Source organism: Mixophyes fleayi, chromosome 1, assembly GCF_038048845.1.
Source record: "Mixophyes fleayi isolate aMixFle1 chromosome 1, aMixFle1.hap1, whole genome shotgun sequence".
NCBI lineage: Eukaryota > Metazoa > Chordata > Amphibia > Anura > Limnodynastidae > Mixophyes > Mixophyes fleayi.
Window position 1 is genome coordinate 385,873,705 of NC_134402.1, and position 21,632 is coordinate 385,895,336.

Genomic DNA, 21,632 nt, shown 5'->3' on the forward strand with positions numbered 1-21,632 from the left:
TTTTTCAAGTAATGTGGTTAATTGAATACCCCCCATAGGAGGGAATTCAATTCCCCCCGAAGTACCGCCGCATTATAGATATTACCGTTATTAAGGTAATATTAAACCGGCTTTCTGCTTGCGTTAAAACTACGATAATAACGGTAATTACGCGCACTATTACCGTAATAACAGTAATAGTTTTAGCGTAGCGGTACTTCGGGGGAAATTGCAGTAATTTGAACTCCGGCTTTTACTCGCAAAAGTAACGTGGCGTTAAAGGTATTACAGTAATTCTAACACGGATTTCAGCTCGCAGCCAGAAAGCCGGAGTTAAAGGTACCGTAAAACCGGTAATTACGCGCACTTGCACTATTACCGTTATTTTTACTCGCAAAAGTAACGTGGCGTTAAAGGTATTACAGTAATTCTAACACGGATTTCAGCTCGCAGCCAGAAAGCCGGAGTTAAAGGTACCGTAAAACCGGTAATTACGCGCACTTGCACTATTACCGTAATAACGGTAATAGTGCGCAAGAAGCGTTACTTTTGACAGTAACGAGGCCATTTGAATATGTCCCTGAGCCGCGAGCAGAAATCAGGTTTAAAATTACCATATTAACGGTAATAGATTTACACCGTGTTACTCGCGACAGAACTGAATTCCCCCCCATTCGGTTTAATGGTGTAGAACGCGTTTCGGACCTTGACGTCAGATGATGTCGCCTGCGGATGATGTCATTGTGAGAACACTCTACTCCCCTTGACGTTGTGGTCGCCTCACGTGACAGGCTGTGCAGCGTGTTGTACGCCTGGTTGTGATGTGTGCGGGGCTGCCGGGATGAGGACGGAGGGCGGCGGTGACTCTGCTACACTATGATCCGCAGAGCGAGGCTCAGCTTCAAGCCGAACGTAAGACCGAGTGTCCGGGCTCCGGGGGTCGGGGCTGGAGCTGCGGGGAGCAGTGGTGGAGATGGAGGGGTCGCTCCACCACCAGACCCTGCACATGAGTCAGGGAAGGATAACGTAACAGGAGGCACGGAGGAGAGCGAGAACCCCGCTATCACTGGGAGCACAGTGTCCGCTGCAGATATAGAAGAACAGTCCAAGGAGGAGAACGGGACAGAGCCGTGAGTGTCAGCTGTAATGTACTCATAGACACCATTATGTGCAGCGTTCTACAGAACTTCATAGACACCATTATGTGCAGCGTTCTACAGATCTCTCATAGGTCACATTACAGGAATGTGTGTAACCAGCAGTTGTTGTGGGACTTCTAGTCCTAGCACAGCTAGAGAGAAGCTTTCATGTTATGCTGGTGCATGTAGTTCATCGCCAACTTGAGAGCTGTAAGTTCCTTGCCTCAAGTATATCTTAAAGTGGTGATCATGACGTGTAATAAACTCTGCATGGGTGTTATCATTAAGTTTACAGCTCTAAAGTTCATTATGAGCAATTCTGTCATCCTGATAAAACAATGTCCCACACCCTTGTGCCATATTCTCCTGCACCTAACTGCCTCAATCATTGAATTCTGCTTCTCCAGTCACAGACTGCCACTGTCATTTGAGTCACCGGAGAAGAAAGTAATAGGGATCCCTACTGTCAGTAGTGGGGAACTTGCTGAAAGAGAATGATCGGTACAGGAGAGAAGCAGCAGTAAATGGTTCATTGGTGGTGGCAGCTCTTTAATACAGGAGAAGAGGAGGAAGCCTGTGAGCTCTGAACTTAAGTAATTAGTACAAGAGGTGCTAGTGAGGAGAGAAGAGGGAAAATGACTTATTAGACTTGGAACTGTAAACTACATGAAAACATTAAGTTAGACTTTACTCCATGATTACTCCTAAAGCAATATTCAGATTATAATCTATGGTACTGTTGGCAATGGAACTGCACTTCTCATGTATAAAGTGAGAGCTTCTCTTTCATATGATTACATCAGATTGTTTACACACATTCTTTTAACTTTGTAAACATTACTGAACTATGAGTCACTTATGTATATATGTGTGAAGCAGTAGATCTTTGTTATATAGTTCCAGATAAATAAATGTAATGAGTATTGTGTCATACATATTGTGTTTGTTTTGTAATATAGGTCTGTTATTTTATATTGGTGAAGAGTTGCAACTTTAATACTTGTTTAGAAGATTGAATACAGAGTTTAGTCTCAGCCATTACTTTTGTTTGAATCTTTTTTTTTTATAACATCAGCAAGTACAATCTAAAATAACATTTAATGTAATTTTAGTTTAATATTGTTTTATTGCTTGTGTGAATATATATCTAGGACAGGTTTGACAAAGGATGGAAGGGCACATGGTAGCTGGTCTCCTTTTATATTTACAGGTATGAGCTGTCACTGAACAGTTGTCTGGGTATAGTCAACCACTGCCTGTGGCTGTTTAATGGATGTCCCCAGTCCATATTATTATTATTATTATTATTAATAATTTTTATTTATAGGGCGCCACTAGGTGTCCGTAGCGCCGTACAGGGACAAACGAAATTACAATACGAGGTGAGACAGCACAGTAACTCAGTGAGCTCAAAGCACAGCTAGAGGGGCGGGGGAGGGGAAGGTCCGCATACGACGGAGCCCAAGAGGAAGGGCACGGATGACAGGGAGACCCCCAGAGGGGAGAGGAGGGAGCGAGAGGGGACGGGTGGGAAGAGGGTCCTTGAGGAGGAGGGCTAGGTAGCTGGAGAGCTAAAAGTTTTGAAGACAGGAGGAGAGATGACCCTGCTCAACGAAGCGCACAATCTAAGGGGTGGGGTAGACAGACAGAAAGACATGGGTTGCTACATTTTAGCAACTTTCAACTAATAGACAAGCCTTCAGCTCCTTAACAAATAAAATTATTTCTTACCATTTTCCTTATTCCACTGTCTTGTTGATATGCTAAGGTTGGCCACAGCAGAATGATTGAAAAATCCCATTAGAGCCCCCCATCTTGTTGACTCCACTTCAGGGGCGGATCTAGGAAATTGCTATACCCGGGGCGATGTAGGGGTGGCGATTTCGCCCCGCCCCCTTTCCGACTTCTAAGGCTGTCGGCGGCTGCACAGTATGTGCAGGTCAGCTCGGCAGTGACAGTGTGCTGCCCCGCTGCTCTGATTGTGTTTAAAACACAATCAGAGCAGCCGGGCAGCACACTGTCACTGTGAACGGACCTGCACAGTGTGCAGCTGTCGGCAGCAAGCCGCTGCTAGGGGGGCGATCGCCCCGATCGCCCCCCCCCCTGCATCCGCCACTGCTCCACTTCCAGAACAAATCAATATTGTCCAGTCCATTATATTATAGTCCGGTATTATAATCACTACAAAGCTTGGAAAACAACAACAGTTCTCCATGAGAACAGTTATCTAATTAAAAGGCTGTATTCTCAAGTCGGCTTATGGGTTGCTGTATTCCTCCTTATAATACCTAATATAAACATGTGAGTTATGCTACCGCCAGTTATGCTGGCCACACATGTTGCAGTGTGATCGGATCTGGAAGCGACTTTGTTGGGCAAAGACGTGAAACATGCACTATTTTGCCACCCTACTGGATCAAATTCGATTGGTTAGAGTTTAGGTTGTCACTTTGTGTGTAATGGGTGAACAATTTGGTCAGAAATGGCCAATTTGACTGGCCAAACATGCAGCAATCAATTAACACACAGTCCTCTTGGTAGTCATCACATGGGCTAATCTCTCATGAGGCAAGATGAGCACCTAGTCTGATATGAGGTGGTCTGCATATTAAACTGGACACCAGTTGATATGGATACAGTAAATTCTAACTGTTCATGCAGACACATTTTGGATATATTTGATTTACCTGCTCATACCATAAATGACTTTGGAACCTGCCTTGCTAGCTGCGTACTGAACTCAGCTTCAGTTCGATGACCAAAATAGCACAGTGGTGAGCAACAGGAGGCTTGCGGCCATCCAGTCGGCTGCACACACTCAGACTAAAGTCAATTTAATAGAAGCTGGGAGGACCCTGGAGCACCCGGAGGAAACCCACACAATCACAGGGAGAACATCCAAACTCCACACAGATAAGGTTGGGAATCAAACTCATGACCCCAGTACTGTGAGGCAGAAGTGCTAACCGCTAAGCCATCATGCCCTGTTCACTTCTTCCTTCATCTGAGTGGCCTCTTTGAAAGCTGAAGGGCTGATACATGAGAGGCATTAAGGGAATGTTGGTTGTAGTATGAGCTACTCATCATCATTTAATTTTTTTTTATCAATAATGTTCTTCCTCTGAAACTTCTTTTAAACAAAACAGCAGAAATTAATGGTGTTCTGTTCAATGGTTGTTTTGTGCATTTTGTCTTCAGCTCAGACAGCAGAAAAGCTAGAATCATGTCTGTGCCTTATTACCCCTGAATATATGAGTTTGGAATCCCAACTTTTTCCAATGTCTACTTGTACAGTGTGATGAGTAATTAATTATTTGGCAAACTTATTTCATATGGGATTTGCTTCAAATGGTGGTGTCAGTCTCCTACAATATTTAATAGATTGATCGTTTAGTCACCAATCATCTTCTGAGTGCTTTGGTTGTGATCTTTTTACGCCTCCATTTTATTATTTTATTTTTAACCAGTATTCAGCCTATCAATTCATTTAGTGCTAGTGACAGAATGATGTTGCTAATTTCTACTGTATTATTAGGCTGTATTCTCAAGTTTTATGCCCACAAAATGGTTGTACGTAGGTGTTGTATACACTTTTTTTTTTTTTTTTTTTTTTTTTTTAAATTAAGAAAAATTAGTTTTAGTCCCACAATCCATACTGCACTATGGCTACATTCTATGTTTACAAATGTCAAAAGTGCATGCAGTTATAAAGGAACACTGAGTTAAAAAAAGAATGCAGCCACCAGCTGTTCTATAACTCCACATTCTTTTTATCAAGGTAAGTGCATTACAAAATAGCGGGCTACATTTTGTAACTGCACAGTCTTACCTGCACACATTCTATACTGTATGATAGTTTCTTTTAATGTGATTAGGTCCCATGGACATGTTTTAGAACTCAGAGCTAGTTTCAGCATGTTTATTTTGTTGTTAAAGTCATTAGAATTAAGGTTGAATCGGAGTAAGAATAAGTAAAACTGCTATGGCGTTTCAACTGTTGTATTATTCAATAATATATCTTAAATCTAAAATATATATATTTTTTTGTGTGTTTAATTGTCAGACATGGGAAGACGGCCACTGTCAGCAATGAAAGTCAGCCAACCAAGTCTTCTACACCTTTTCAGAGGAGGAAAAGAATTTCTACTTTACCTAACCTGGTGAAACCAAGGATTTCCAGTTCTACGCCTGTGGTTGCTCCTTCTCCGAAGTCTCCTCAAGTGGAAATTCGTTCATCATTACCTGTTGGCAATGTACCATGTCAGACCGAAGTGTCTCCATCGGATAAGGTGAAGTTGCTGAGCCCTCCAAAGTCACAAGCTCCTCTTCCTGCATCTCCAGGGCAGCATGTGGCCTTACCTGAAAAAAGAACTCCAGTGCCTCAGGTCCCCCAATTTTCTCCATATAAGAAATCTGTACTTAATCATCCTGGAGTTAGTCCTGTTAAATCTGTGGAGAGCGCACAGAGAGAGGAGCTGAGTCCTCTTAAAGAAAGACCATCCCAGAAATCTATCAATGAAGACTTTGTGACAAATAAGCAAAATATTCCTAAAAGGACTATTGTTGGTAACCTGGAAAAAGAGAGACTTAGAAGATCACAAAAATTGCGAGAATTGCTTAGGGATGAACTGCGGAAAGAGCGGGTAGGAATCGCTTCGTTTTAAATTGTTTATTTTTTATCTTATATATGGAATGAATGGCACTTTTATGGAGATTGTATTAGGTTCTATGTTTTTAAGTATAAGACGATGTCCTGTAATCAATGTTCTGAAAAGTCAAGTTAATGTTTTTCTGTTGTTCATCTGTGGGATCACTAACTGTGCCAGTCCACGGTGTTTCTTTAGAGCTTTAAACAGCTCCTTGTTCTTGCTAGTAATATCTCTTGCTCCATTTAATCAATTAGCATGACTCGGGCACTGTAGACAACACTGGGGGCATTTAGGGTATAGCCCAACAGACATTTATTTTTATATATATATATATATATATATAATTTATTTATTTATTTTTCCTCTGAAGTGCTTTGATGCTTCAGATCTACGTCTAAGATGCTCCTATTTTTATTTAAATAGAAAATAATGACTATAGGCTATACTGCCTATATTTACAGGTGTAAAATATAAGGGCTGCCTAACTTTCCATGCTCATGGAGGGAACTGCCTTTACAAATAAAATGAAACACTGTCCCTGATGTACCCTTCCACACATAAGCATAAAAAGAGCAATACAACTGGTTTTTCTCTGTTTTATTTTTTATCTCAAATACATGTGGTTTTTAAAAGTGAAAAAGGTGACTTTAAAGCGAAAATTATATAAATATATGTGAAACAAGTTAAGAATTTTTATTTTTCCTGAAAATGCTTTTCACCTGAGTGCAGCATCCCCCGAATGGAATGTCTAGGATCATTAGATGGGTCGTTTGTTTTTGCTCTAATCTTTTCCTGGAGCCCAAGTTGGATACCTAAAGGGGAATTCATGGTGTCCCTTTATATCAAGGATGCTTTCTTTCATGTCCTTATATGGGGTTACCATCAGCACTTCCTGCTTTACTATTCACTGAACTTATTTACAGTTTTTAGAACTCCTGTTTGGCCTTTCTGGTCTTCACCATCATCCCAACCTCTAGAGAGGTATTTTTGCCTTGTCAGAGGGTTGTGCTTGTTTCGTTTCTATTGAACGTCCCATTGAAGGTCTGTTCCTGGATTCAGATTGTTCGCCATCTCCAGCTTACTATCTAGCTCCTGAAGTCACACGCCTGGATCATAAACAAGCTAAAACCATGGATCTGTCCCCATGGTATTTCTGGGACTGAGTTTTCTCATATTCCTTCATAGTGTTTCTCCCTTGGGACAACATTTGCTTTCTACAGTAGCCAACATTCCCAATTGTGACCAACTCGATAACTATCATCGGATCATGTATGACGGTAGTGATGACTCTTATAAACCCAGGCGGCTGTGCCTTACATGTAGTTTCACATGTACTCCATATAAAATGCTCTTCTCTGTTTGTGGAACAGATATTTTCTGTATCTTAACTCCCATCTGGCTATCTCACATGGTGGTTTCCTCCTTAAGGTGGTGGATAAAAATATGACAGTTGGGAGAACTTTGTTCCATATCATTGACCTACAATAAAGGGTTAAAGAACTGGGAGCCACCAACACCTGAAACTTCCACCAGAAGTGTTTTGGGACTTTTTGCAGATATAGGGTTATCTGGACATAGATCTATTTGCACCACATCCAAATTACAAGCTGCCCTTCTGTGGCACAAGTTCTTCAGTCCTGTTGGCATTTGGCATACTGGGGTTTCAATTCATCTAACTTCCACCCGCACACTCCGCTGATCCCCAAAAATGTAATGAAGAAGAGGCACAGCCGTTGTTCATGGACTCGATTGGCCCAGACATTCCTTGTACATCAGTTTTATGGACCTCTCAATCAGTCATCTCGGGCGCTTACTTCTTTAGTAAGACATTGCTGCATGCACATAAGTCCTCTAGGGTTTGGAAATCCATTTTGGCTTGGTGTGAGTAGTGGAATTTTTCACCAAAGCATTTTTCGTATTTCTTCCTTGTGCCCTCACCCGAACAATTCCAATGAACCATCGCTTCACTTGGATGAGGTATGTAATCGCAAAACTGTCCAGGTCTCAGGCACCCTCTTTGTCCTTTATAAGAGGTGTAAGAAAGCATCTAGTACCTCCTTATAAGTCTCTTTGCCTATTTTGTGATAGAGGATCCTGCCCCTCTTGAGCTGAAGGCACAGTTGACCATGGTGGTACATCGTTCTTTGGTGATCTGTAGTGGGACATTGCAAAGCAATCTCGTAATTGACATTGCATAACTTTTTCCAAGCTAACAAAAAGGAAATTAATTCCTTTGTGAAGGCCACCTTTGATAGGTAGCTCTCCCAGGCTGCTGTTCTTTCCTGTGTAATCAATCTCTCCCTTGATTTTCTTACCATTAACTCCCATTCTCCGACGCTGTAGGGGACACATTCTAATGCACCCACGAATGCATGTTCCTCTTTAGATTAATTGTGAACTGAGAAAGGAGGAGACAAAGTGGAAGAGAGGAGCTTTATGGAGGGTCCTCAGTTCTTTGTTGTTTTTTTTTTTTAGTTTTTTTTTTTTTTAGCACCCTTTTTCCTAAGTGTAAACACAACCCATTGTATGTGTCCTCTACTTGTTCAGGCTTGGAAAAGGGGATTAAATAGTAAGTACAAAAATCTAGTTTTCAGTGTTTGCCTTCGCCTACTCACCATTACTGCTACTATACTTTACACTGGATCTACATGTGCAATTCTTAAATATAACTTTCAGCTTGGCAGAATTTCCAAATTGTTAATGTAGTTTTCTCATTCATCCACTCTGGGGGACACTGCTACAATGGGGTTGTATGAAGGCGCAAGAGTTGGCACTTAAACAGTTAGCTAAACTTGCTGCTGACTCCTCCCCTCTGCAACCCCTACCAGCCTCAGTGTAGTTTGGGCCCAAGGAGTTGGGCTGGCTGGTACTGTGTCCAGTACTTGTTGCTAGATTAGTGAAGTTTTTATTTTTATTTTTAACTTTGTTATTTTCGTAGAAAGTGAAGAGATATAAGTGCTGCTGGCAGCGCTTATATCTATAGTGGGACGCGATAGCGTTCCATATTGTGGACTTCAAGAAGAGTCTGAAAACTCCTCGGGTGCACATCCCTTTATGCTGTGACAGCCGCAGGATTGCAGGCTGTCACGGTCATAGAGTGCCGAGCCCTGTTAGGTGTGTGGCCATTAAAGGATATACCAAGTCCTCCGCTGAGGCGAAGAGGTGGGCTTGGATCTCCTCGGCCAGAAGGATAGGTCGGAAGGTGGTTCCTATCAGAGTAGTTACAAGCAATACTCTGATATCGGATGGAGACCTGGAGGGAGATTTCTGCTGGCTGTGTGGGGAGGAGACAGTTGTGAGAGGCTCCCCCGACACTTGGTACCTTCCGGAGCGGGAAGGATTTGCCCCAGTACTCGGCAGTGCACAGTGTATCCTGACAGATACTGGGGGCACTCTGTTAAAGTTCTGTGTTCTGCTGTGGCTAACTCTCTCCCTCTTTGACCATCCTTCAGCTAAGTCCCTTAATGGGGTTTATGACTGTTTAACTTTCCTTATATATTTTATATAGGAAATTGTTATTCTCAGTTTAAACATAGATTTCTCTAAGTGAGTAGTCGGACTTTTTTGGGACACATAAGAGTTTTTTTTTTTACTGTTTATAGGCATTGGCCTGGGACAAGCAAGTAATACATTTTATTTCACTCTGTGTGGTGACTGTGTGTTTTGTGTTAACATTCTGGAGCTAAAGGTGATGATTTTGGCCCTTCAGGGAGCGCAGTCTCGATTACAGGGCAGACTGGTATATCTCCAATCGGACAACATGACTGCGGTCACATATATAAACCGACAGGGAGGAACAAAGAGTGCAGAGGCTATGAAGGTGACAAACCAGATCTTCGCCTGGGCCGAAGCCTTTGTTCCAGCCATCTCGGCGGTGTTCATTCCAGGGGTCGTGAATTGAAAGGCAGATCTCCTGAGCAGACATTTGTTCCTTCCAGAGGAGTGCTCCCTCTATCCTCAGGTTTTTCAGATGTTTGTTCAGAGATGGGGTTGACCGGATCTGGATTTAATGGCATCCAGACACAATTGTCAGGTTCCCAGTTTTGTTCCAGATCCAGGGACCCCCAGGCGGTAGCGATGGATGTTTTGACAATGGGCTGGGAATTCCAACTGGGATATCATTCTGCCAATTCCCATAATTCAACGGGTTCTCAGACTGGTTTGTCTGGGAGGTATTCTGGTAATCCTGGTGGCTCCGAATTGGCCCAAACGTGTTTGGTAAGCCAACATTCTACAAATGGCGGACGGACCGGGTTGGGCCCTTCCTTGTCGTCCTGACCTGGTAAATCAGGGGCTGTTTTATTATCAAGATTCTCATAGTCTGGCTTTAATGGCATGGCTGTTGAAGCCGGCATCTGGAGATCCAAGGGTTTCTTGCAAAGGGTTGTAAAAACTTTGATGCGAGTGTGAAAACCTTCCTCAGCTCGTATATCACAGGGTGTGACTAGCTTACATGAGATGGTGTGAACGGCATTCTTCCAGAGCGGACTTGTTCAAATTATCCCGTTTGTTGGCTTTCCTTCAGAGAGGTTTGGAAGCAAGACTTCGACTGGCTTCTCTGAAAGTTCAAGTATCTGCTCTATCTGTATTTTTTCAGAGAAGACTGGCAATTATTCCGGACGTTCGTACTTTTTTCCAGGGAGTGTTACGGGTTCAACCGCCTTATATTCCGCCCATAGCTCCCTGGGATTTGAATTTGGTGCTGGAAGTTTTTCAGAAGGCTCCTTTTGAGCCTTTACGTTTGATTGATTTGAGACTTTTAACATGGAAAGTCTTTTTGCTGGCCATAGTTTCAGAGTTGGGTGCCTTGTCATGCAGGTCTCCATATTGAGTTTTCCATGAAGACAGGGCTGTACTAAGGACGGTTCCTTCGTTTATGCCTAAGGTTGTGTCACGGTTCCACATTAATCAAGATATTTTAGTTCCGGCTTTTAAGGGTGGTTCATCTTCCTCTGAGTCTTCTTTTCCTGCATCCTTGGATGTCGTTAGGGCATTGCGAATTTATGTGGATAGAACATCCCCCGAAAATGGATTCTGTCTTTGTTTTATGTGATTCCCAAAAGAGGGGCTGGCAGGCTCCAAACAAACCATTGCTCAGTGGATCAAGCCATGATTAAACAGGCCTATGTGAGCTGGAACAGGCCTGTGCCGGCGGGGATCACTGCTCATTCCACTCGTTCTGTGGGGGCATCTTGGGCTGAGCTCCATGAGGCTTCTGCCGATCAACTGTCGGGCGACCACCTGGTCCTCTGTGCATACCTTCACGAAGTTCAATCGGTTTAATGTGTGCGTTTCCCGAAGCAGGGTTCGGCCGCAGTGCTTTGCGGGACAGGCTATCGGAGCATTTCCTCCCTTAGGGGGTTGCTTTGGTCTGTCCCCATTGTAGCAGTGTCCCCAAGAGTGTATGAATGAGAAAAGGGGATTTATGTAGTTATGTTAAATCTTTCTCTGAATCCATCTGGGGGGCACGGTGTTCTCTCCATTTTGCTCTTCTACTGTATGGTTGATTGCTTTTTTCCTTGGGGCTTTGGTATTACACTGAGGCTGGTAGGGGTTGCAGAGGGGAGGAGTCAGCAGCAAGTTTAGTTAACTGTTTAAGTGCCAACTCTTGCGCCCTCATAAAACCCCATTGTAGCAGTGTCCCCCAGATGGATTCAGAGAAAGAGATTAATGTAAGTACATAAATCCTTTTTATTGTAAGCGAATGGACAGTAGCATACTGTACAATATTGTATAGTAGTAATGTCTGACATGTGCAAGCATGCAAGGATCTTGAATAGTAGCATGAAATAAAATGTGTAGTATGGTATGTAGTATGGTATGCTACATGATCCCAATATGTTGTATACATTATGATGAATTGGGTAAAAGTTCCACTTTTTACTTAAAAATACAATGTGCTGCTTTTCATTTAAACTATTATCAATGAAAATAAATCTTATTAATTATTTTTTTTCTATTCTATATTTTTTTTAACATGTTGACTAAACTTGATTATATAGATTGTAATGTAAAATTATAAAAAGTGATCAAATTGTGAATTCACTTTTAAGAACAGAAGTGCCCCATATTAGCTGGTCCCTTTAGGCAGATTAAAGGAGTTGGATCACTTTTTTGAAAACTTCTTTTCATTCAGTAACGTCTCCTTTCACAGCTACTCTTATTATCCATTAGTGATTTGGTGGAGTTTTCCCCGCCAGATGGAAGGGGTGGAGTATTGAGTGAGAAGGTATCCAAAATTAGAAAACATCTTGGCTTATTATACCCAGCAATGTGATGGCCTCAAACTGAGTATACTGCATCTGGTACAGTGAAAAAGTAATAATACATCTTTATTGTAAGAATGATAGACTAAAACCTGGTACTCCATAGGTAATCAATATTTTTCGAATATATTTTATAAGTAGATTTGGGCCATGCTATTTTTAACAATTGAACTTCTTAGGATAGAAGAGAAAAACAACGCTGTTTTTCTTCCATGCTGAAGATTCCTTGTTTTGCACAATTTACCACACTAGTTATTCCACCTATATCCATATCCTTTGGCAACACAGTTGATAATACTGGGCAGTGGTGGTGAAATCTGCAGTGTGTGCTTTTATTTATAAACACTTTTGATAAAATGTATTGAATTTCTCTGGATGTCTGTTTTTTTTTTTTGTTTTTTTTTTAATCTTATTTATTTTTATGCTTGGCTGCTCTCTGACATTTCATCCTATGTTTTGTTAACTTAATTTGTGATCACACAATGTAGAGTATTACTAATACCTGAAGGTGTTCCTCCTCCCAAGGGTTGATTGTAATGGTGTTTTGTTCTGTGCTGTGTAGAGAATTTGGAAGGAGAAGCATCCTGTAATACCCACTACGGTGGAGCCAGAGCGATCCAAGATGGTTATGAGAGATTTCATACACTTCATTCCATCAAGTAACCCCATGACGTAAGTCAGTCGCGGCTTAATTATAACTGCAGTCTTGTCTGTGTGTGGAGCCATGAAAAGACCTTTAGGTTTACTGTAGAACTTAATCTTCAGGTATAGGATCTTTTATCTGGAACACTGGAATCCAGTAAATTCAAAACACCAGAAAGAAAAAGAAAATGACTGCTGCTCTGTGATATTGTAATGCATACATCCATGATATAATTTAATTTTGTATACAGTTTAATGGATTTTAAGCATGGTACTGCAAATTACTGAAGAAACTGTTGTCTAGAAAACCTACTCCTGAACATTCTATTATAAACGGTCATAGATAGAAGCTGAGAGAGCTCTTTGTGCCATTTGGTCTCATGTCACTGCTGTCGCTTATACATCTGAATCCTTTATAGCAATTTTGCAGTTTTGGTAATACCAGTGTTGTACACTTGCAGTATTGCCAACCAGTTCTCTGGAACGTTATGACAGCTGGTAACAAAGATGTTTGCCCAGTCAGGCTGATGACCAGAACAGGACGAGCACAATGTTATTGACATAAATTAACCAGTGGTTCTGAAACTGGTGTATAGTTTCCTCTAATATTGTCTTAAGATGCAAGCCTAGGGCATATTAACACCTTACAGATAAACAGTGAGGGTATACTGTGTGTTTTATATTATTTTATTTCTCTCTGCTTACTTTTATTTACTTTGCGGGAGAAGTTATGAGTGTGGTTTCCAGAGTCACGTAGACCAGAGCGATGTATAAATTATTATTTTAAGTGCTAACCAGTTTCCCTTTGTTTTCATAAAGCTCTTCTATTGAAGAAACAAAAACTAGTGAAAAGTCTGAAAAGTCTCCTGCAGAATCTCAAGTTACTGGGTGAGCTGTCATTTAATCCTTCTGGTTTGTACATGTAAGCACTGTGTAGTTTTACAGAGAGGGGTGCTCCAAAAATGAAACTGCCCTCTTAAAAAGATCACCATAAATCTTAACTTTTTAATGTATATTCCCCCACTTGATAATATGATTTCCATAGTATTATTGTTTATTTTCTGCCACCATCTGGTAGAAAAGTAGTTTTATTTTTACTGCATAGTTGTATTGGATTTTAAAGAGAGCCTGTCACTTTTGAGCTAATAGATTTATTTTAACATAGTTCCAAGTACATTCTGTGCATGAATTATTTTTTTTTTTTTAAAAAAGTGTTTTATAACTGCCAAAATGATTTTTCTTGGAGTACCGTTTTTTGCAGACTGGGCATGGTTTGTGCGGAATTGGGATTTGACTTATTTTGTCCCACTTTATTTTTATTGGGAATTATGATATGGATTTACCTATATCCCTGCCACTCCTGAGTCCTGGATGAACCTAGGGTGTGATGTTTTTGAGTGTGCAAATGATCATTGTCCTCCATATTGCTCTATACTCTGTCCTAGGTGTATTCCTTCATTCACCTTATGAGGGATAGTGAGCTATAATATAGAGGAAACGGCCCAAGAATATACAGCTCTCTGCTGGAGGGTTCTCATGAACCCCATCATACATGGGGGTGCTTTGTTATTCCTATGTTCTTTCCCAAGTAGAGGATTATTTTTATTTATTTATTTTTTATTTTTTTTTTATACTTTGTGCACTAAATAACTCCTATTCGCTCAAAAGTGACCAGTCCCTTTGTGGGGCTTACAAACAAAACAAGATGACATACAGGTGTAGAATGCTCAGATTGTCTTCCAACGCCAGGTGATTTCGTTAAGCTTCAGGATACTGCCTCTTTGAGGAAAGTCATTGCATCATCAGTGTTCTTTATAGCATAATATTGAATATCCTGCAATATATTCTTGTGACCTTATAGCACTTTGAAAGAATTGTACTACTTACGTCAGATGAACAATAGGTATGCAGTGCATTTGTACTGTACACCATTCTCAGACAGCTTTAATATGGGTGGGCAGCAACACGCTGGAATCCTCCTCCCAGATACTCCATACTCTGTTACTCATTTGAATGACTGAAGACTGGGGGCTCTTTGGGGCATAAGAGTAGCAGCTGAAGATGCCAAAAAGTAAAAGTGTTGTCATTTGCATCCTCCTTTCCATAAACTCCTTAAGGTAAAAGAGAAAAAATTCTTCCATATTTGAAGATTCTTTCCTCCACAGTTTTCTAAAATCAAAGCTTCAGGGAACACACTTCTCCTTTTTCTGACCTGTATAAAAGCAAAAAAAAAAAAACATTTAACCAAGTTGACATTAGTAAAGTCCTTTTTTAAAGTGTGATATTAAAGCTCATTTCCTTTTGTCCTGTATCTGATAACCAAAAGTAATTTGTACAGCTCACCAAGTTTCAGTCTGTCTGAAAGGTCCTCCTTCATATAACATGATCTGGGCACTTCAAAGAAGAGAAGATGATAATGACAGTCTGTCAGCAATACGCTGGTCCAAAATACATAAACATGCTACAGCCCTAGTGGGTAGTAATGAAACAGAATACATAACTTATGCAACTTATCCGTTGACTGACGGTTTTCCAATGAAGTACAGATTTAGAATTTATACCCCGTTGTTTAGCATTGTTCGTTCTCTTGCAATTTTACAAAATGTGTCTGCTTCAAAACCATCACAGACCAGTGGTGAAAACCACTAACAATGTGGATGAAGATGAACTTGATGAAGAAGACGATGATGACAGCCAGTTACTGGCTCCACGCGTGAAAGTGGCTGAGGACGGGTCCATTATTCTTGATGAGGAGAGGTAAGACATTGTCAAATAAAGCTGAAACAAAGTTGTTTACAATGTAAATCTCTCAGACTGTATCATTTCACTGTTTATCTCCAACCATTAGCTGGTGGTTTTTTTTTTTTTTATTGCTTATTCATCTGCATTCACCTCCTTATTTAACATTTGTGCACAAGAGAGAGTTGTATGGTATTGATGATTCAGAACTAGATAGTCATATGCACTAACAAAAGGGATATATATGCAGTAACAAAAGGGATGTTTTTTTACCCATGTGACATATATATGCTGGCGGCTAGTGTCAACGCGTTACCGCAACACCACAGATTTCCATTTGCATCCCATTGTGTTGCAAAGGGAAATCTGCAATGTTGTGGTGTGATATTGACACTTTAAATGCGCAGCCACAATGTGCTGGGTTAATTGAATATGCTATTAGGCTTGTTCTTGGATAGCCTAATGACCACATCAATCAAAATGTTTACTTCAGAAGTAGTTACATAGATAGATGGATGCTTCACCAAGGAAGGTGAAGGTAGTTAGAGAAAATGGGCATCAGTTTCTTCTCCGACATGGGCCAAGCCTCGATGTTCATGGTACTTTCTTTTGCAGTTTAACAGTGGAAGTAATCCGAAACAAAGCTCCAATAGTTGAAGGGAATGATCCAATTTTTGAGCGAGGTTCCACAACAACATACTCTAGTTTCCGAAAGAGCAATTACTCAAAGCCATGGTCCAATCCAGGTCAGTAGACTAATCTCTATGTCTGGTACTACAGGGTGCACCGTCAGACTTCAGCTTTAGTGAGGAGCAGATTAAAAGAATTCTGAAAGGCACTCGCCAGGCTTCTTAGTGATGAAGTATAGTGTGTTTAGTCCTCTTACAGGACAGGTCTTGCTGAAGGTCCTATAAGGACACTGAAAGATTGATCCTGTATTTAATTGTGTTACAATAAAACACAATGCATAATTAAGAAGCTTGGTAAATGTCTTTATATATTTTGTTTGTATGTATGTATGCTATATAACTTTCGCATTTAAGCATATCTGTTTTATAAGGAGCTGTTTTCTTGTCTTTTAGAAACTGATATGTTCTTTTTGGCTATCAGCATGGTGGGAACAGACTTTTCAATGATTGGACAACTTTTCCCTCATAGGGAGAGAATAGAGATCAAGGTAAGTTCTAGTAATATGGAAGGTTTACTTTACTATTAAAATACTGACATATCTCCTCGCCACTATGCTGGAGATGACTTAACACCTTCATATCTGGAGGGCTTAAGCCCCTTCACAAGTTTTAGCCAAATAGGGTAACCTCAAAATCGAATTGCCTTGTTCTCCCAAGTATAGCATCGACTAAAATGCAATGGTTCCAGTAACAAAGGTAAATATGTTAGTTTGAAAAAAAATATCTGCAATTTACAAGTTTGAAACAGCTATTTGAGGGGTAGGGAAAGCTCTCAAGACAAGCTTTGGGGATGGGGTCCATTTCAGAAGATTTGGGGTTATGTCTTTTAGTCGAAAATTGTTTATCATTCATTCCATGGGAGGGGGGCACTGCTTACCATGGGTTATATAGGGCGCTGTGCTGGGAGTAAGGCTCTACTACAACTAAAGATTTGTTTGACAGCCTAGATCCAACTATGGTGGTGCGCAGAGCTTGAAATTGCAATAAAGAGCCATCTATGTCAAGCCAATGGCCAGCCATTAATATGCTAAACCTGGTCAGCAAGTGGTTAAAGTGCTGCACTGTTAATGTTACGAAGGATGGAGGAATGATTTGTAGCATTTGCAAAAGGGGGGAGCTGGCTCATGAAGGCTGACCATGTAACTCCAAAGTGAAATGTAAAAGAACAAAGAGCTGAGGTGGTTGGGCAAACAGGATCAGGTCAAAGCTTCTCGGCTATGACAGTAAGCTGGGCTTGTTTGCCATGTCTTGGTGGTGTTTAAAGTCATAATTTAAAGCTTTTTGACACCAACATTTGAGTATTTTATTTGAAGGATTACAAATGATATCCTTTAAATTAGAGAGAAATCAGGGGCATGGCAGTAGTTTGGAAAAATTGGTTTATATGGAATGGGCCTAAGGGACACAAGCTTTGCTTACACAGAAATTACATCAAGCATATGTGATGTTTATATCAAGGGACTGCATTTTGGTTTAAATAGTGAGTGAACAACGAACAGGTGTGCATGTGAGTCACAGCATTTGCCCAAAATGTAGATGCACATTTTTGCGCTGCTTCAGCACATCTTAAATAAATCCTAATATTTGTGATTTAATGACTGCTTTTATGAACTCAGACAGTATCCCAGAAACTAGTTCAGATAACCATTTTTACTTTGCTGTCGTTTTTCCACTATGTGTCATTTGACTTGTTTTGTGGACCATTTTGATTTCAGCATGTTACTTTTTTTTTTGTTAGAACAAGTTTAAGCGAGAAGAGCGAGCAAATGGTTGGAGGATAGACAAGGCCTTTAGTAAGTGTTTTCATTAATCATTATTTACACACATATTTTGTTTGTATTTCTAAAGTGTTTCATATAGAATGGAACTATGGGATTATTGTTTGTGGTGTTTGACCAACAAAAAATTGAGTTTTTAGCTGTTTATGGTTGATGAAATTGTTCTAATACTTTCCTTGTGGTCGTTGTTTCTTTCCAGCATCAGCTCCTTTTAAATGTTTAATATTCTCAACAAAAATAAAAGCTCTTTATTTGTAACTGTCACATTCTAAGCAAAAGATACTCATGCTCAATAAAATTAGAGCTTCTATTCAAAGGGCCAGCAGTGGGGAAGTAGAGCATATTACAAAGACTTAAAGGACCAAGAGGCATAATACAGGGAATTCAAGAAACATAATACTGTAAATAAGGCATAATAGGCAAGGTATATAACAAACAAGTGTCTTAGCACATGCAAGAGGCATTATCCAAGGATGCACGGGTGGACAAGCTGGGAGCAGACAAGAAGACAGGAGTTAAGAGGGATCTGCGGGTGAGAACTTACAATCTAATGTGGAAGGGTAGTGATGGAGTGAAAATATGGGCAGAGGGAGGCTGAGCCAACGAGGGTGTTAGGTGAGAGACTGGTGGTCTCTTAATGATCAGGTAGATTTTTTTAAGGTGCATTTAAAACTTTGGAGGTTTGTGGAAGGTCTGATTGAATGTTGAAGTGTGTTCCATAGATATGGAGTGGCACGGAAGATGTGTTGAAAGTGGGAGAGGGATGTGGTTATCGGTGGGGAATTGAGGTGCCAGTCATCGGCAGAACAGAGAGGGTGAGAGGTAGTGTGAAGTGAGTTGCGTTTGGAGATCTAGCGGTGGTAAAAATTTTCATGCTCTAAAGTGTAATGCTAAATTTCATTGTGCACAGTCAGAGCCAGGGGTCCTGTGTCTGGCCTGTGAAGCTGATGCCTTGCACCCACGCTCACCAGGGGAACCCTGCCAGAAATGGGAGAACCAGTTTGGGCACGATCCATGGTTCAGGCAATGACAGAATTAACACAATTAATTGCTAGTAGACAGCCAAGCAGAAGACCCTCTCTCCTCATCTTCCGCCTCTCAACCTGAGGATCCTGGCTTCCCTTAACACCTTTCTCAGGGTCCATTTTGGTTCTAGGGACTTCGACTGCAGCAATTTGGGCACAGGAAATTACCAAACTGGTTCAGGGGTTGGCACAGGTGTTCTTATCCTTGGAGCAAATATTCATCATACACTTCTAGGTCCAAGATGTGTCCACTACCAGTGACCTTATGTTCCAAGACTCATTCGGACTCGGATCATTCTTTGACACCTCAGTGAGTTGTCAGAAATTTCAGATCTAGCATTGTCCTCAATAACAGAGTAAGTGTCCCCCTCTTCCCAGGGAGTAGAGACTCCATTTTAGGTGGTCCAACATGTTCTGAACATTCAGGACAGCATGGAACCTACGGCTCAGCCCACATCTCACTTCAAGCAGCGGAAGAAGGTGGTCACCTTCCCTCTCTTCTCTCCACCTAGAGGGTATTTTATTTGAAGCCTTTGGCACCAATAGCGCGGGTTTTAGGTATCCCGCAGGCTTTAGTCAATGTACCCTCTACCTAGTGCGGATGCACACATGTGGGAATCTCCTCCCAAGGTGGGAGGCACGGAGTTTTTACCACTGCTCCACCATTGGTAAAAAAGTATAGTACTCAGGGAGGCCGTTCAGGCTCTCCTGTCTTCCAAAGTTATCTCTGGTCCCAGAAAAGGAAAGAGGAAGTGGTTTTAACTCCAATCTTTTTTTCGTTGGTCCTCCAGACCAATGCTAAATCTAAAGTTTTTGAAGTTCAGATTGAGGTCCTCCATCTAGTGATCATGTGCCTCCTTTTGAGCCTTTATGGTCCGTGGATTTAAAGCATTTGTCCTGAAAGTCTGCCTTCCTCCTGATGTTCTCTACAGCTCACAGAGTCTTGGAATAAGGGGCCTTGTCTTGCAGGTCTCGCTTCAAAGTGTGCCACGATGATGGGGCAGTGTTAAGGACGAAGCCATCATTCTAATCAAAAGTAGTTTCCAGATTCTACTTGAACCAGGAAATTGTAGTTCATGTTTTTTCTTCAGGATAGCTCTGAGGCTGGGGATAGCTTGTTAGATGGGCTGGATCCGATACGAGCATTAAATTTAGAGAACCATGCTGGCTACCACGTGATCATCAGTGCTCACCCCACCTTCCTGCCAGTTGCTGCTGCAATAGCATAGTGATGGCAGTGACTATTGTCCTAGAGTTTGGGACACCATGTTAATGCACAGTTAATACTTGCAGTGGGTGAGTGTCTGGTCAAGCAGCTGTATTTGGAGTGGTCAGTATTGGCAGATAACTGATGGTAAGCGACCCCCCCAACAATCTGTAAATCCCACCTGTCACCGTATTACTCAAATTCTTTAGTAGTACCCAAAAAGTCCATCAGATTTGTGTAGACCTTATGTTTCAATATGGAATTATTGTAGTCACTGGTGTGCCATCCACAGAGCTGGGAGAATTTATCTCCAAGAATGCTTACCTTTTGGGTATGTCCCAAACTGCCCAGTGTGTAACTGGTTCTTTCGGTTTTTGTGTACCAGGATCAGAACAATTGGTAAAATTAGACAGTGCCCCTGTGATAGTATACAGTCATGGCCAGAAGTTTTGAGAATGACACAAGTATTGGATTTCACAAGTTTGCTGCTTCAGTGTTTTTAGACCTTTTTGTCAGATGTTGCTATTGTATACTGCAGTAAAATTACAAGCATTTCATGAATGTCAAAGGCTTTAATTGACAATTACATTAAGTTTATGCAAAGAGTCAATATTTGCAGTGTTCACCCTTCTTTTTGAAGACCTCTGCAATTTGCCTGGCATGTTGTCAATCAAATTCTGGGCCACATACTGACTGATGGCCGCCCATTCTTGCCTAATCAATGCTTGACGTTTGTTAGAATTTGTGGGTTTTTGTTTGTCCACTCGCCTCTTGAGAATTGATCACAAGTTCTCAATGGGATTAATGTCTGGGAATTTACTGGTCATGGACCCAAAATTTCGATGTTTTGATCCCAGAGTCACTTTTTTCTTATGGCAAGGTGCTCCATCATGCTGGAAAAGGCATTGGGAGAAGTTGCTCTTGGAGAATGTTTTGGTGGCATTCTTTATCCATGGCTGTGTTAGGCAAAATTGTGAGTGAGCCCACTCCTTTGGCTGAGAAGCAACCCCACACATGAATGCTCTCAGGATGCTTTATTTTTGGCATGGCACAGGACTGATGGTAGCGCTCACCTTTCCTTCTCCGCACAAGCGTTTTTCCCGATGCCCCAAACAATCTGAAAGGGGATTCATCAGAGAAAATGACTTTACCCCAGTCCTCAGCAGTCCAATCCCTGTACCTTTTGCAGAATATCAGTCTGTCCCTGATGTTTTTTCTGGAGAGAAGTGACCATCCTCCAAAAGGCTTCGCCTCACTGCCGTGCAAATGCACTCACTTCTGCCTATTGCCATTCCTGAGCAAGCTCTGAACTGGTGGTGGCCCGATCCCGCAGCTAAAACAACTAGGAGACGGTCCTGGCGCTTGCTGGACGTTTTTGGGCGTCCTGAAGCCTTCTTCAAAACTATTGAACCTCTGTCCTTGAAGTTCTTGATGATCTGATAAATGGTTGATTTAGATGCAATCTTACTTGCAGCAATATCCTTGACTGTGAAGCCCTTTTTGTGCAAAGCAATGATGA

At 41.3% G+C, this 21,632-nt stretch overlaps 1 protein-coding gene across 3 annotated transcripts in view; it reads left to right on the top strand.

The window, feature by feature from the left end:
* The first annotated feature begins 737 nt into the window (after nt 1-737).
* BDP1 (BDP1 general transcription factor IIIB subunit) overlaps nt 738-21,632 on the top strand; it is a 70,448-nt gene continuing 49,553 nt past the window's right edge. For 2 of the 3 annotated variants that reach the window (XM_075180226.1, XM_075180235.1), the window contains exons 1-8: nt 738-1,109; nt 5,182-5,761; nt 12,596-12,705; nt 13,495-13,563; nt 15,304-15,432; nt 16,030-16,160; nt 16,497-16,591; nt 17,842-17,896. In XM_075180226.1, the coding sequence (XP_075036327.1) occupies nt 856-1,109; nt 5,182-5,761; nt 12,596-12,705; nt 13,495-13,563; nt 15,304-15,432; nt 16,030-16,160; nt 16,497-16,591; nt 17,842-17,896 (1,423 nt within the window). In that variant the 5' untranslated portion in view covers nt 738-855. Of the gene's footprint in view, nt 1,110-5,181; nt 5,762-12,595; nt 12,706-13,494; nt 13,564-15,303; nt 15,433-16,029; nt 16,161-16,496; nt 16,592-17,841; nt 17,897-21,632 lie in introns of those variants that run through there. The other variant, XM_075180244.1, reaches the window with a different exon arrangement.